This window comes from Cetorhinus maximus, chromosome 20, assembly GCF_964194155.1.
Source record: "Cetorhinus maximus chromosome 20, sCetMax3.hap1.1, whole genome shotgun sequence".
In the NCBI taxonomy this organism is placed as follows: domain Eukaryota; kingdom Metazoa; phylum Chordata; class Chondrichthyes; order Lamniformes; family Cetorhinidae; genus Cetorhinus; species Cetorhinus maximus.
In genome coordinates, this window is record NC_135898.1 from 3,031,281 (window position 1) to 3,047,607 (window position 16,327).

Consider the following 16,327-nt stretch of genomic DNA (forward strand, 5'->3'; position numbering starts at 1 on the left):
CCCCCTCCTCTCTATCCTCTTCCCCCCCCCTCTCTATCCTCTTCCCCCCCCCTCTCTATCCTCTTCCCCCCCCTCCTCTCTATCCTCTTCCCCCCCCCTCTCTATCCTCTTCCCCCCCCTCCTCTCTATCCTCTTCCCCCCCCTCCTCTCTATCCTCTTCCCCCCCCCCTCTCTCTCTCTCTCCCCCCCCCCTCTCTCTATCCTCTCCTCCCCCCCCCTCTCTCTCTCTCTCTCTCTGAGCTGAGCTGAGCTGTAATGCTCTCTCCTGTCCAGGTGGTGCCGCAGTTGCTGGAGTCGCTGCTCCAGCGGTCGCGTTGGGTTTGACGCCATCAGCCGGCGCCGCGGAGCTGGTGAGAGGGGTTGGGAAGTGGGGGAGATCCCGGGCCCTGGGGTTGTTGTGGGGGGCGGCCCTGGGAACGCTGACCTGCCGGGAGTGGGGCAGAGACTCTCCCTCCTGCCGCAGGGACAGGATTGATCTCAGTCAGCATCGCCAGAGCAGCTCACTGCTGCTCCTGGGATCTTGCTGTGCACACTCTGGCCTTACCCCCTTCTCTCTGCAGAGAGTGGTGAGAATGTGGAACTCGCTCCATCAGAGTAGCTGCGGTGAACAGTATAGACGCCCTGAAGGGGAAGTTATATAAACACAAGAGAGAAAGGAACAGGAGGATATACCAATTGGCTGGGATGAGGCTTATGAGGTAGATAGAGACTGGCACTGACCAGATGGGCTGAATGGCCTGATCCTGTGCTGTAGACTCACTGTAATTCTGTCCTCTGCTACTCCGCAGGTTGCTGGAGATGGCACAGCTCAGCTCGGTCGTGGCGGTCACTGCTGCCATCCTCGCCGCCATGATCTTCTCCTCTGTGCACAAAGTCGAAGAGGGTCACATCGCTGTTTACTACAGGTGAGGCTCTAGCTGTCCCCCAGTTACAGACCGAACACTCGCTCGCTCCTTTTTGTTCTCCGCGCCCAGCCCTGGTGGGGGGCACCTGTGTGTTGAGTCGCAGATTGAGATGGGCAAAAGTAGAGGAAGCGTGCAGCGCTTTGGCAAGTGAAAGATAAACACAAAATGGGGGAGAAATGATCCCCCACAGAGACTCCATGACTGGGGCTGAAGGAGCAAAGGAGGGTCGTCAAAAAGAACAAGGAGTCTTCCTGGACTCAACCTGCACAACGAATGCAGGGCAGTAAAAATCACCTTGAAGAAAATCATCTTTAACTTCACCCATTTCCTCCACATGAAAGGTGTTGCTCCGGGAGTCCGTTTGGGTTCTAGCTATTCTTGTCTTTTTATGTGATACATGGAATACTCCTTGTTCCAGTCCAACTCCAATCGCCCTCCTCCCAACTTTCTCTGGTACAACAATGACTGCCTCTGCCCTTTCTCTTCTCTCCCAAACTGGAACATTCCATGAATTTTGCTTTGAATTTTCACCCTTCCCTTGGCCTTACAGGGTATATCTGCCATCTTCCATACTAGTGCTTCCAAGATGGCTTTTTATTGTTGTTTCATGGGATGTGGGCATCACTGGCTAGGCCAGCATTTATTGCTCTTGAGAAGTTGGTGGTGCACTGCCTTCCTGAACCGCTGCAGTCTATGCGGTGTAGGTACACCCACAGTGCTGTTAGGGAGGAAGTTCCAGGATTGTGACCCAGCGACAGTGAAGGAACAACGATATATTTCTACTCAGGATGGAGAGTGACTTAGAGGGAGATTGTAGTTGGTGGTGTTCCCATGCGTCTGCTGCCCTTGTCCTTCTAGGTGGTAGAGGTTGCAGGCTTAGAAGGTGCTGTCCAAGGAGCCTTGGTAAATTCCTGCAGTGCATCTTGTAGATGGTACACAATGCTGTCACTGTGTATCGGTGGTGGAGACAGTGAATGTTTAAGGTGGTGGATGGGGTGCCAGTCAAGCGGGCTGCTTTGTCCTGGATGGTGTTAAGCTTCTTGAGTATTGTGGGAGCTGCACTCATCCAGGCAAGTGGGGAGTATTCCATCACACTCCTGACTTGTGCCTTGTAGATGGTAAATAGGCTTTGGGGAGTCAGGAGGTGAGTTACTCACCGCAGGATTCCTAGCCTCTGACCTGCTCTTGTAGCCACAGTATTTATATGGCTAGTCCAGTTCAGTTTCTGAACAATGGTAACCCCCAGGATGTTGATAGTAGGGGATTCAGTGATGGTAATGCCATTGAACATCAAGGGGTGATGGTTGGATTCTCTCTTGTTGGAGATGGTCATTGCCTGGCACTTGTGTGGTGTGAATGTTATTTGCCACTTGTCAGCCGAAGCCGAAATGTTGTCCAGCTCTTGCTGCATTTGGACATGGACTGCTTCAGCATCTGAGGAGTCGTGAATGGTGCTGGACATTGTGCAATCATCAGCGAACATCCCCACTTCTGACCTTATAATGGAAGGAAGGTCACTTCTTCTTACTTACTTACTTCTTTTTCCTCAGCCAAGGATTCCCTCCCAACATGGTGGACAGTTTGCTCGATTGTGTCCATTTCATTTCCTCCCTTTCTGCTCTCATCCCTTCCTCCCCCCCACCCCCCACCAAGAACAATGATAGGCTTCCCCTGTCCTCATTTTGCACCGACCATCCTCCACATTCAATGGGTCATCTCTGTCACATCCCCCCTCCCCCATCACCAAACACACCTTCCCTCCCCTTTCAGCATTCTGAAGGGGCCATGCCCTCCATGGCACCCTGATCCATTCCTTAATCAGCCCTCCCCTTCCCATTGGCAGCTCCCCATTACAACTGCAGGAGATGCTGCACCTGCCCTTTTTCCCCCTCCCTTCTTACTGTCTAGGGTCCCAAACACGTCTTCCAACTGAAACGGTGATTTAATTGTCAATTCACTGCTCACAATGTGCTCTCCTAAACACTGGGGAGACCAAACTCAGACTGAGTGAGCGCTTTAGAGAACATGTCCGTTCAGTGTCCAAACTTGGGTTAACCAAGCTTCCAGTCACCTATCGTCTGAATGCTCCATCCTCCTCCCACTCTGACCTTTTTTCAAATGGTGATGATTCCACTTTTTCCATTTACATTTCAAGACTCATCTTTTGTTTCTTTACTTGTCCTATCACCCCTTTTGTCATTTAATCTTTCCTGCCCTCGGTGCTATCACAGACCTCCTCTATTTTCTTTCCCCCCTTTCTCTGCATCAGAACTTTCTGAAAACCTATTACATCTATACATGCATCTCATTCTGATGAAAGGTCATCAACCTGAAACCTGAACTCTGTTTCTCTCTCCACAGATGCTGTCTGACCTGCTGGGTATTTCCAGCACTTTCTATTTTTAAATCAATAGGATATCGAATTATGTAGTCATAATAGTCAGAACAAGTCAGAGAGGGTTAAAATCAGAATGAGTGTAAAATAGGAAACCTCCCCGATCTCATTGGGAGGGCTGGATTCCAATTGCTTCAGTGATGTCGATGAGGTTAATGTAAGAAGGGAGACCTGCACTGAGGCATTCAGACTGTTTTTGAGTTTTGAAAAAATAGTTCTTCACCAGTATTTTTGTCTGGATTCTACAGAATTACACTGCTTACCATTCAGCTCTCTCATTGTCCTTTGAATTGCTTCTTAGGGGTGGTGCATTATTAAAGGCAACAAGTGGTCCAGGATTCCATCTGATGCTCCCCTTTATCACTACCTTCAAAGCAGTACAGGTGGGTCCTTTGCGTATGTTACAGATGCACAATTTTAGAACTCACTGGGTAGCACGCATCAAAATTATCAGCTACCCCCATCGTCTCCTGGCTAAAATTAAATTGTTTAACTGTGTTTCATGCTTGATAGAATCACTTTGACCTACACGCTGTCATGAAGAAATAGTAATGTATATAATGTTATTGGAAATTATTTTAAATTGGACTTGTAGGGTCTGTGAGTGTGTGTTAATTGGATTCAAGCCAGCTAGTCATGGTGCTTTGATGTGTAATAGTTTTGAGATGTTAAACAGTAAGGCAGAGGGTGCATTTGCATTTTGTTAAATAAAGTATTCAAAGACTGGGGGGTGAATTCTTGCACCTAGCTAGGAGACATCAAGCAATATATAATATTACTAATAAAATTGGTATTATGAAAGGGGTTTTATTGTTAGAAGAGGTGGAGTTCAAAGGGCCTGGTGATACAATGAGAATTTACATTCAAAGGGAAGGCTAGATATATACAGAAGCGTTTTGTGTGTGGAATCAGGCATGTAAGATCTAAGCTGCCTGTAAGCCGACAACTGTCTGCAAAGGAACCAAATTGGAAGGAACCTCATTTTGAATTTGTAAGATAAGATGTGCTTTGCCTGGTGTCTGTTTAAGTCTATGGGTTATTGTTGCCATGATGAAGATTTACCTGGGAGTAAATAATTTGGGGATTTGTTTAATAGTTATTTTGGTAGTAATTTGGGGATGTGTTTAATACCTTGTAAATTTAATAAATGCTTCATTTAATTTATATATATATAAAACCACTGGAGGCTAAGTGGTTTCATTTCTGAACTCAGAGTTGCATCTCAAACATACCAATTGAAAATATAGGTTATGACAATTGTTTAAAGTTTCCCCCTGGGATTTTAAATAACTCAGCCTTTACCAACTGCTGTGTCATAACAACACACACACTTTCCCCTTCTTGCTGCAAATGTTTCCTTTTCAGGTAGTTGTCCAATGCTCTTTTGAAAATTACCTTAGAATCTGTTTCAGACAACACATTCCAGATCACAACTCGCTGTGTGAATAAAATTCTCTTCATCGCACCTACAGTTGTTTTCCTAATTCTCTTAAATCTGTATCCTCTGGTTGCGGACCTTCCCAATGGGAAGTTTCTCCTGAGGGGCACTGAAGGAGAAAAATTCATGCAGTGTGTCCAGGAAAATGTTTTCAACCAATTAGTGACAAATCCAACGAGAGGTGATGCAATTCTAGACCTAGTCTTGGGGAACAAAGAAGGGCAAGTGGGTGAAGTGATAGTTGGCAACCATATCGGGGACAGTGATCACAATTCAGTTAGATTTAGCATTACCATGGAAAAGGACAGAGATAAGGCAGGAGTAAAAGTCTTGAACTGGGGGAAGGCAAATTTTGCAGAAATGAGAAGGGACTTGGCTGAGGTGGACTGGACAGCACTGCTGGAGGATAAAACAGTGGAAAACCAGTGGGAAGCACTAAAAAGCGAGATCCTAATTGTACAAAGTAGACATGTCCCCATCAAAAATAAGAATGGTACTGCCAAATCTAGACCTCCCTGGTTTTCTAGAGGAATACAGGGGAAGATCAAACAGAAAAAGCGTACGATAGGCACAAAGAACTAAGCACTGCAGATAGCCTGGATGAATATAGGAAGTGCAGGGACGAAGTAAAAAAGGAAATCAAAGAGAGGGCATGAAAAAAGATTAGCAAGTAAAGTTAAAGATAACCCAAAGATGTTTTACCAATACCTTAATGCTAAAAGGTTAGTTAAGGAAAAAGTGGGACCTATCAGAGATGAAGATGGAAACTTGTGTGTAGATGCAGAGGCTGTGGGAAGGGTTTTGAATGAATGTTTTGTCTCCGTGTTTACAATGGAAAGGGAGGATGTAGATATAGTAGTCCAGGAGGAACACTGCGAGATATCGGACGGGATAGTCATAAAGGGAGAGGAAGTACTCGAAGGGTTGAAATCCTTGAAAGTTGATAAGTCACCAGGACCAGATGGGTTGTTTCCGAGGCTGCTGAAGGAAGTCAGGGAGGAGATAGCAGATGCTCTGAGGATGATTTTCCAATCTTCACTAGATACAGGGGAGGTACCGGAGGACTGGAGAAATGCAAACATAGTTCCATTGTTTAAAAAGGGATCAAAGGAAATGGCAAACAATTATAGGTCAGTTAGTCTTACATCGGTAGTGAGCAAATGAGTAGAATCAATCCTGAGAGATAGGATTAACTGTCATGTGGAAAGGCATGGACTAGTCAGGGATGGTCAGCATGGATTTGTTAAAGGAAGGTCTTGCCTCACAAATTTGATTGAATTCTTTGAGGAAGTGACAAGAAGGGTTGATGAAGGTAGCGCAGTGGATGTTGTGTACATGGATTTTAGCAAGGCATTTGACAAGGTCCCACATGGCAGATTGGTCAGGAAAGTAAAAGCCCATGGGATTCAGGGTAATGTGGCAAACTGGATAAAAGGTTGGATTTGTAACAGGAAACAAAGGGTAATGGTCGATGGATGCCCTTGCGAATGGAAAGTTGTCTCAAGTGGTGTTCCACAGGGCTCGGTGTTGGGACCCTTGCTGTTTGTGTTATATATTAATGATTTGGATGTGAACGTGGGGGGCACGATTGGGAAATTTGCAGATGACACAAAGATTGGCTGAGTAGTGGATAGTGTAGAGGATAGCCATAATCTCCAAAACGATATAGATGGGTTGGTGGAGTGGGCGGTAAAGGGAATATACTAAGAGGGCTAGATGAAGTGAGAGATCTTGGTGTACAAGTACACAGGTCCCTGAAGGCAGCAGTTCAAGTAGACGAGGTTGTAAAGAAGGCATATGGAATGCTCTCCTTCATTGGCATAGGTATAGAATATAAAAGTAAGGATATAATGTTGGAATTGTATAAAACACTGGTGAGGCCACAACTGGAGTATTGTGTGCCATTCTTGTCACCACATTACAAGAAGGACGTAATAGATCTGGAGAGAGTGCAGAGGAGGTTTACAAGAATGTTGCCAGGGTTAGAAAAGTGTAGCTACGAGGAGAGATTGGATAGGTTGGGGTTATTTTCCTTAGAACAAAGAAGGCTGAGATGGGACTTGATTGAGGTGTACAAAATTATGAGGGGAATAGATAGAGTGGACAGGATAAAATTGTTTCCCTTGGTGGAGAATTCTAGAACCAGGGGACATAGATTCAAGATAAGTGGCAGAAGGTGTAGGGGGGACATGAGGAAGAACTTTTTTACGCAGAGAGTAGTGGGTGTCTGGAATTCGCTGCCCAGGTTGGTGGAAGAGGCAGAAACTTTAAACTCTTTTAAAAAGTACCTGGATCTGCACCTAAAGTGCTTAAGCTGCAGGGCTATGGGCCGGGTGGGATTAGAAAGGGCACCTGGGTGTCCTCGGGCTGGTATGGACAAGATGGGCCGAATGGCCTCCTTCTGTGCTGTAACTTTTCTATGGTTCTATGGTTTACTTGGTCAAAACCCTTCACTATTTTAACATCTCAGTTCGATCTTCCCTTTACCTCTCTGCTCCAAAGAGATCCATGTAATTGAAGTCCCTCAACTTGGGTGTCATTCTGATAAATCTCCCCTGTACCCTCTTGAAAGCTGGTTGAGCATGTTTAGTTTCTCAGCACCCTGGCAGGGATTGTCCGGGGAAAAGACAGAATGGTCATTTCATGCCCGTGTATCCAGTGATGAGCTGTCTGTCTCTCTCTCCTTTTTCAAAGGTGATATGAATTTTAATTTCACCCTTTGTCTTTCAGAATACTGTGCAAACGGACGAAGTAAAGAATGTTCCTTGTGGCACAAGGTAAGTGTGTGGTGTGCACTTGATATATCTCCTACTTGACACTACTGCTACTTAGGGAAACGAGAGGGAGCACTTTCATTCCACAGGACCTGGTTGCATCTTTATTGTTTGCTAAATGCCATCAAGGTGTTGCTGCTTTTGTGTAATCGTCCAAAATGTGAATAAATCTGATTTATTTATTTCAGCCTGAGTGCGGTGATCTTCGTGTGTTTTTTGCAGGCTCTTGTAATAAGGTGTTGAGTTTCTTGCAGTTCCCAATGCTCTATTCCATTGTTTAGAGGTAATTGTGATTAACGTGGCAGTCTGTCTCAGTAAGGTCACATGTAAGAACCTAGGTTTCAGTTCCTGGGAGCCTCTGTCTTCTTAGGGAAGTTGCTTTTCTCTGCATTGAACATGAAATTAGTTCCAGGTGGTTTTCCTCTGAACACTTTTTAAACCTGGTCCGACACTTTTGTAGTTATGCTCCATGTGTAGTCAACCCCAAACCACGGGAGACCACTGGGGAACAGAGGTTCTTGTTCCCTTGTCTGCAGAGTCTGATGTCGCACTGATTTATGTTGCTGAAAGTTGCAATGCAGAGTTGCCCTCAACACTCTGACCTTTCACCCTGTTATTTCTCAGCGATCTCATCTTCTGTCAAAGGCTGAAAGATCATAGCTGCTGTTCGAACTCTGACCCTGAACTCCAAGCTCCATAATAAAGAGGGCTGCTACCTACAGAGTCAGAAATCAGGATCAGGTCGTAAACTGGAAGATGCTAAAATTGCAGTGGAATTAATCTTTTCCTTTCCTCTTTTTCCTTGCCAGTGGTGGTGTAATGATCTACTTTGATAGAATTGAAGTGGTGAATTTCCTCATTCCAAGTGCAGGTAAGAAGTTTGCAGCAGCTGTACCAGCACCACAACGCTTCACCCTTCCCATGCTGCAGCCCACATGCTGCAGAAACCCTTATCCCGTGTCTTTGTTATCTCCACACTCGACTATTCCAATGCTCTCCTGGCCAGTCTACCAAATTCTACCGTCCATAAACTTGAGTTCATCCATAAATCTGATGCCTGTCCCCTAACCCACACCAAGTGCCGTCCACCCATCACTCCCGTGTTCGCTGGCTTGCAGTCCAACAACACGAACAATTTCAAAATTATGATTGTAAGAACTAGGCCATTTTTTTTTAAAACAGCGAGGAGAGAGTGGGAGTTCAGTTTAAAACAGCGAGGAGAGCGCGGGAGTTCAGTTTAAAACAGCGAGGAGAGCCGGGAGTTTCAGTTTAAAACAGTGAGGAGAGAGTGGGAGTTCAGTTTAAAACAGCGAGGAGAGCGCGGGAGTTTCAGTTTAAAACAGCGAGGAGGGCCGGGAGTTTCAGTTTAAAACAGTGAGGAGAGCGCAGGAGTTTCAGTCTAAAACAGCGAGGAGAGCCGGGAGTTCAGTTTAAAACAGCGAGGAGAGCCGGGAGTTCAGTTTAAAACAGCGAGGAGAGCCGGGAGTTTCAGTTTAAAACAGTGAGGAGAGCGCAGGAGTTTCAGTCTAAAACACCGAGGAGAGCCGGGAGTTTCAGTGTAAAACAGCGAGGAGAGCCGGGAGTTCAGTTTAAAACGGCGAGGAGAGAGCCGGGAGTTCAGTTTAAAACAGCGAGGAGAGAGCCGGGAGTTCAGTTTAAAACAGCGAGGAGAGCCGGGAGTTCAGTTTAAAACAGTGAGGAGAGCCGGGAGTTCAGTTTAAAACAGCGAGGAGAGCCGGGAGTTCAGTTTAAAACAGCGAGGAGAGACGGGAGTTCAGTTTAAAACAGCGAGGAGAGCCGGGAGTTCAGTTTAAAACAGCGAGGAGAGCCGGGAGTTCAGTTTAAAACAGCGAGGAGAGAGCCGGGAGTTCAGTTTAAAACAGTGAGGAGAGCCGGGAGTTCAGTTTAAAACAGCGAGGAGAGAGCCGGGAGTTCAGTTTAAAACAGTGAGGAGAGCCGGGAGTTTCATTTTAAATTAGTTAGGAGAGCTGGGAGTTTCAGTTTAAAACAGTGAGGAGAGCCAGGAGTTCAGCACACGGACAGCGGACCTGCATGAGAAGGGCAATGGTGGCGAGAGATAAAACCAGCAGCAGTGAGCCCCTAAAACCTGTTTCTACCTGTCAGAGCCGAAGTGTGATATTGAAGGAATGCAGGTGGGTGATTGGTGGGTATCTCTTCCATGTCTCTTTTGACTGGCCAAGTGGTTTAAATCAGGGGATGTTATTACAGCTGAAGAGTACAGTTAAGAAATTCAATTTTAAAACATTTAAGATCCAAATTGATTAAGCAAATACAATAGAGATGGCTGGGCAGGTAATGTGTTGCAGCTGCATTATGTGGGAGCTGGTGGATACTGGTGTGATCCACGGTGACCACATCGGCCGCAAATGTTGGCTGCTCGAGGAACTTCAGCTCAGAGTTGATGAGCTGGAGTCTGAGCTGTGGATACTGTGACACATCAGAGAGAGGGAGAGTTACCTGGACACTATGGTTCAGGAGACAGTCACACCCCTTAGATTAATTACATCAAATTTGGACCATGATCAGGGACAGGAGGGTGTGACTATGAGCGAGGCAGGTATTGGGATCCAGAATTTAGCTTTGGAGGAGCCTCAGCCAGTGCCCTTGTCAATTAGATATGAGATTCTTGCTCCTGGTGTGGACAAGGGCACAGACTGCAGGGAGAATGAGTGAACTGGCCACAGCACCATGGTACTGAGTGCCATTTAAGCTGGGAGAGAAAAGAGAAATGTAGTAGTAATCGGGGATTGCATAGTTAGGGGAATAGATACTGTTCTGTGCAGCAAAGACAGAGAGCCCCGAAGGCTGTGTTGCCTACCTGGTGTCAAGGTTAAGGACATCCCTTCTGGGCTGGAGAGGAACTTGGAGTAGGAGGGGATGGATCCATTTGTCGTGGTCCACGTAGGTACCAACGACATAGGTAGGACTGGGAAAGAGGTTCTGCTGAGGGACTAGCCCGGGGCTAAATTAAAAAGCAGAACCACAAAGAACCTCCGGATTACTACCTGAGCCACGTGCAAATTGGCATAGGGTAAATAAGATTCGAGAGGTAAATGCGTGGCTGAAAGATTGATGTGGGAGAAATGGGTTCCAATTCATAGGGTACTGGGGAGGGAGAGATCTGTTCTGTTGGGACGGGCTTCATTTGAACTATGCTGGGACCATTGTCCTGGCGAATCGCATAACTAGGGTTGTAGATAGGACTTTAAACTAATTAGTGGAGGTGAGGGTTCAATTGAAGGGAAGTTTAAAAAATCAGAAAGAAAGGAGAGAGCAGAGGTGCAGCGTAGTGAAGAGGTGAATGATAATCAAAGTGTGACAGGAAGGGGCAGAAAATATAAGCAGAAGAATGCAGCAGAAATTAGAACCAGAATGAGTAATAATGGTAAAAAGTCAAAGCTTAAGGCTCTTTATCTGAATACACGTAGCATTTGTAACAAGATAGATGAGTTGACGGCACAAATAGAAATAAATGAATATGACTTGATAGCTATTACAGAGACGTGGCTGCAGGGTGACCAAGACTGGGAACTCAATATTCAAGGGTATTTGACGTTCCGGAAAAATAGGCAAAAAGGAAAAGGAGGTGGGGTAGCTTTGTTAATAAAGGAAGGTATCAGTGCGGTGGTGAGTAGTGATATAGGTGCAATAGATCATGATATCATTTTGGGTGGAAATAAGGAATAGCAAGGGGAAGAAGTCACAGGTGGGAGTTGTCTATAGGCCCCCAAAGATTTGCCTCACTGTAGGACAAAGTATAAATCGAGAAATAATGGAGGCGTTGAAGAAGGGTGCTACAATTGTCATGGGTGATTTTAATCTGCATATTGACTGGACAGCTCAGATGGGCAGGGATAACATGGAAGATGGATTTGTAGATTGCATCAGGGATTGTTTCTTAGAGCAATACGTTGTAGATCCTACCCAGGAACAGGCTATTTTAGACTAGTAATGTGTAATGAGGTGGAATTAATAACAAATATCGTAGTTAAGGATCCTCTAGGGAGTAGTGATCACAACATGGTAGAATTTCAGATTCAGAGGGCGAGCAACTCAGGTCTCAAACCAGTGTCCTCAACTTAAATAAGGACAATTACAGAGGTATGAAAAAGAAAGAGTTGTCTAAAGCAGGCTGGCAAAATAGACTAAGCGGAAGGTTAGCGGAAGAGCAGTGGCAGACATTTAAGCAGACATTTCATAATGCTCAGCAAAAATTTTATCCAGGTCAAAAAGGACTCGATGAGATGGATGAACCACCCGTGGTTAACAAAGGTGGTCAAGGAGAGTATCCAATCAAAAACTAAGGCATACAAAGCAGCGAAAACTAGTGGTCGGCCAGAGGATTGGGAATTTTTTAGGAACCAGCAGAGGATGACTAAAAAGATAATAAAGAGGGAGAAAATTGATTATGAAAGTAAATTGGCAAGAAATATAAAAACAAACAGCAAGAGCTTCTACGGGTATATAAAAAGAAACAGAGTAGCTAAAGTGAGCGTGGGACCCTTAGAGGATGCAACTGGAGAATTGATAACAGGGAACAGGGAAATGGGAGATAATTTAAACCAATATTTTGCATCAATTTTCACAGTGGAAGTCACTATAAACACCCCAAAGACCCACATAAACAAGGTGCTAATGGGAGGAAAGATCTTGTAACAGTCTCTATCACAAGGGACGAAGTATTTAACAAATTAATGGGACTAAAGGCAGACAAGTCACCAGGACCTGATGGCCTGCATCCAAGGGTTTTAAAGGAAGTCGCTGTAGAGACAGTGGAGGCATTGGTCGAAATATTCCAGAACTCACTGGATTCCGGGAGGGTCCCAGCGGATTGGAAGACCGCTAATGTGACTCCCCTGTTCAAGAAGGGAGGGAGACAAAAAGCACGAAACTATAGGCCAGTCAGCCTAACACCTGTTGTTGGGAAAATGCTAGAGTCCATTATTAAGGAAGAAATAGCAGGACATTTAGAAAAGCTTAACGCAATCAAACAGAGTCAACATGATTTTGTGAAAGGCATTTGATAAGGTGCCACATGAAAAATTATTGCACAAGATAGGAGCTCACGGTATTGGGGGTAATGCGTCAGCATGGATTGAAGATTGGTTAACACACAGAAGACCAGAGTTGGGATTAATGGGTCTTTTTCAGGTTAGAAAGGTGTAACTAGTGGAGTGCCACAAGGATCAGTCCTAGGGCCTCAATTATTTACTATCGATATTAATGACTTGGAGGAGGGGGCAGAGTGTAATGTATCCAAATTTGCTGATGATATAAAAATAGATGGGAGGGCATGTTGTGTTGAGGACATAAGGAATCTGCGAGGGGATATAGACAGGTTGAGTGAGTGGGCAAAAACTTGGCAGATGGAGTTTAATGTAGGAAAGTGTGAGGTCATGCACTTTGGTAGGAAGAATCAAAAGGCAGACTATTATTTAAATGGAGAAAGACTCCAAAAAAGGTGCAGCACAGAGGGATCTGGGTGTTCTTGTGCATGAAACACAAAAAGTTAGCATGTAGGTGCAGCAAGTAATTAAGATGGCAAAAGGAATTTTGGCCAGAATTGCTAGGGGAATCTCGAACTAGGGGAAATAGTTACAGAATAAGGAGACACTTATTTAAAACTGAGTCATGAAAGAATTTCTTCTCTCAGAGGATAGAGAATGTCTGGAATTCTCTAGCCTAGAGAGTTGTGGAGGCTAGATCACTGAAAGTATTTGAAGAGGAGGTGGATAGATTTTTGAAGTATCAGGGAGTTGAGGGCTATGAGGAGCTGGCATGAAAGAGAAGTTGAGGCCTGGGGCTGATTAACCATGATCATATTGAATGGTGGAGCAGGCTTGATGGGCCTAATGCCCTACCCCTGCTTCTATTTCTTATATTCGTGTGTTCTTATTCAGCCCCTCAAGCCTGCTCCACCATTCAATAAGATCATGGCTGATCTGTTTGGTTTGGAATTCCACATTCCCATCTAACCCTGATAACCTTTGATTCCCTTGCCTAACAAGAATCTATTTACCTCTGCCTGAAAAATATTCACTGACCCCGCCTCCATCGCCTTCTGAGGCAGAGAGTTCCAAAGTCGCACAACCCTCTGAGAGAAAAAAATTTCCCCTCATCTCTGTCCTAAAAGGACGACCCCTAATTTTAAAACAGTGCCCCCTAGTTCTGGACTCACCCACAGAAGAAGCATCCTTTTGACATCCACCTTGTCAAGGCCGTTCAGGATCTTGTATACTTTAATCAAATCACCCCTCACTCTTCTAAACTCCAGTGGAAACAAGCCCAGTCTGTCCAACCTTTCCTCATAAGACAACCTACTCATTCCAGGTATCAATCTAGTAAACCTCCTCCAACGCGTTTGCATCCTCCTTTAAATAAGGAGACCAACACTACACAGTATTCAAGATGTAGTCTCACCAATGCCCTGTGTGACTGAAGCATAACATACTTACTTTAATGCTTAATTTCTTTCGTAATAAAGGATAGCATTCCAGTAGCCTTCTTAAATACTTCTCATCCTTGTTTTCAAATTTCTCCAAGACTTCACCCCCGCCCCCCCCCCCCCCCAAACCCGATCTCTGTCATCTCCTCGAGCCCTACAATCGTCTGAGATATCTGCCTACCTCCAAATTTTCACGGGCCCATCATTGGCAGCCTTGGCTTTAAGCTCTGTAATTCCCTCCCTAACCCTCTCTGCCTCTCCACTTCTCCTGTTAAGGCATTCACTGAACTCTGTAACTCTGTTTGACCAAGCTTTTGATCAGCTTCCTTTCCTGTGGGATCATCCTTGTAAATGGTCCTTGCATCCACTCCAGAGCCTGAATCTGTGTTATATATGTGTGAGGATGATGGATGCATTTTATTGAGGTCTCATCTACTCATATCTGTTTAAATTGTTGTCCTCAGTGTATGACATTGTGAGGAACTACACTGCAGACTACGACAAGACATTGATCTTCAACAAGATCCACCACGAGCTGAACCAGTTCTGTAGTGTGCACACTCTGCAGGAGGTCTACATTGAACTGTTTGGTAAGAGACGTAGGCTGATGTTGAAGGAGGAAGATGTTGGAGGAATTGGTGCTGAGGGCCAGCACCAGATATAGTTATTGCTGCTGGTGAGACTGCTTTCTTATTTTGTCAGATCGGATAGATGAAGACCTTAAGTTGGCACTACAACAAGATTTAACAGGCATGGCTCCTGGACTGATTATCCATGTAAGTTTCTCGTCACTATTGAATCCTGTTTTGATTGACTCTCACTGCTCTGGCAGTGTATAGAGTGCAGATCAGCGTTAGAGGAAATCAGAGGCTACGGCTTGTGCCAGGAACCTTCACCGAAATGGCCCCTGTACCCCGTGTTAAATCGGGAGCTCCAGAATGGATGCGAGGACCGGTTTGGGCTCGGTGTCGGTGCTTAAAAAACCACACAGTCTCTCAGTTTCCACCTGCTTTTGAGACCAGTGCACAGCTGATAGTATAACTCGATATCACATCCCTACTGCTGTCAACAATACCATCCATGCTACTGGAAGCCTCTGGTACTTTCCTGACTCCCATTTCCTGTTCCTCCACAGGCAGTGCGTGTAACCAAGCCCAACATTCCAGAAACCATCCGGAGAAACTACGAATTGATGTGAGTTTGGAGCTCCACACAAACTTAGAAATTTGTTTTGACTTTACTCATTGGTGTAATTCAGAGAATGTATCTGAATTTTCTATAAGCTTTGCTTGGCCCTATAACCAAGAGGTTCCAGATGTCCAACTAGCTAAGCATTGGACCTTAATGGAGACTGAGTGTTTGCAGCCAATGAACTACTTTTGAAATGTAGTCACAGTTGTAATGCAGGAAATGTAGCAGCCAACTGCTAATGCTCCTGAGACATGAGCTCAAATCCCATCACGCTTGGAGCAATTTCAGTTCTGTAATAAACCTGGAATAAAACTAGTAGTGATCATCAAACTATCAGATTGTCTGGTTCATCAGTGTCCTTCAGGAAGGAAACCTGCCGTCCTTACCTGGTCTGGCCTCCTTGTGACTCCAGACCCACAGCGATGTGGTTGACTTTTAACTGCCCTCTGAAGTGGCCGAGCAAGCCACTCAGCTGCAGGCAACTCAACACTATCTACTCGAGACCAACTACGGCAGCAAGATCTCACAAACAGCAGTGTGATAAATGATCAGATAATGGGTAAAACGTTGATCAAGGGATAAACATTTATGGCCTGGGACACTGGGGAGAATTTTCCTGCTCTACTTCACAATAGTGCAGTGGAATATTTCATGCCTGCATCAAAGGGCAGTTGGGGCCTTGGTTTATCGTCTCATGTGAAAGACAGCACTTCCGAAACTGCAGCATTCCCTCAGTACCAGACTGGCAGTGTCCGCCTCAGTTACACTGTTGAGTCTCAGGACTGGGACTTGAACCCGTGACTTTCCAGCTCGGAGCTGAATGCTGCCCTCAGGCATCTCCAGGAACAGAGGCACGGACTCGCTGACGTACGCCAGTCATTTTGGATCTGTGTTCGGCTGCAAGCTTGCTGACTTCTCTGCAGCATTTCCCAGTGATGAGAATTTCTTTCTGCACACCTGCAATAGTCAAGAGGAGAAATTTTCAAATGGACCCTCAGCCGTAACAGCTTGTGGAAGAGAATTCCAGATATCCACGACCCAGAGAAGTGCTGTCTGACATCACCCCTGAAGGACCTAGCTCTATTTTATTCACACGTCCTTGGGATGTGGGCGTCGCTGGCATTTATTGCCCATCCCTAGTTGGCCTTGAGTAGATAG

General features: G+C 45.3%; 1 protein-coding gene across 2 annotated transcripts in view; it reads left to right on the forward strand.

The window, feature by feature from the left end:
- The first annotated feature begins 300 nt into the window (after positions 1 to 300).
- Positions 301 to 16,327, forward strand: part of LOC144694789 (erlin-2-like) — a 29,236-nt gene continuing 13,209 nt past the window's right edge. Inside the window, exons 1-8 of one of the 2 annotated variants that reach the window (XM_078565388.1) lie at positions 301 to 350; positions 789 to 905; positions 3,602 to 3,683; positions 7,469 to 7,515; positions 8,322 to 8,383; positions 14,443 to 14,568; positions 14,681 to 14,754; positions 15,114 to 15,172. In XM_078565388.1, coding sequence (XP_078421514.1) covers positions 799 to 905; positions 3,602 to 3,683; positions 7,469 to 7,515; positions 8,322 to 8,383; positions 14,443 to 14,568; positions 14,681 to 14,754; positions 15,114 to 15,172 — 557 coding nt within the window. In that variant the 5' untranslated portion in view covers positions 301 to 350; positions 789 to 798. Of the gene's footprint in view, positions 351 to 555; positions 699 to 788; positions 906 to 3,601; positions 3,684 to 7,468; positions 7,516 to 8,321; positions 8,384 to 14,442; positions 14,569 to 14,680; positions 14,755 to 15,113; positions 15,173 to 16,327 lie in introns of those variants that run through there. The other variant, XM_078565387.1, reaches the window with a different exon arrangement.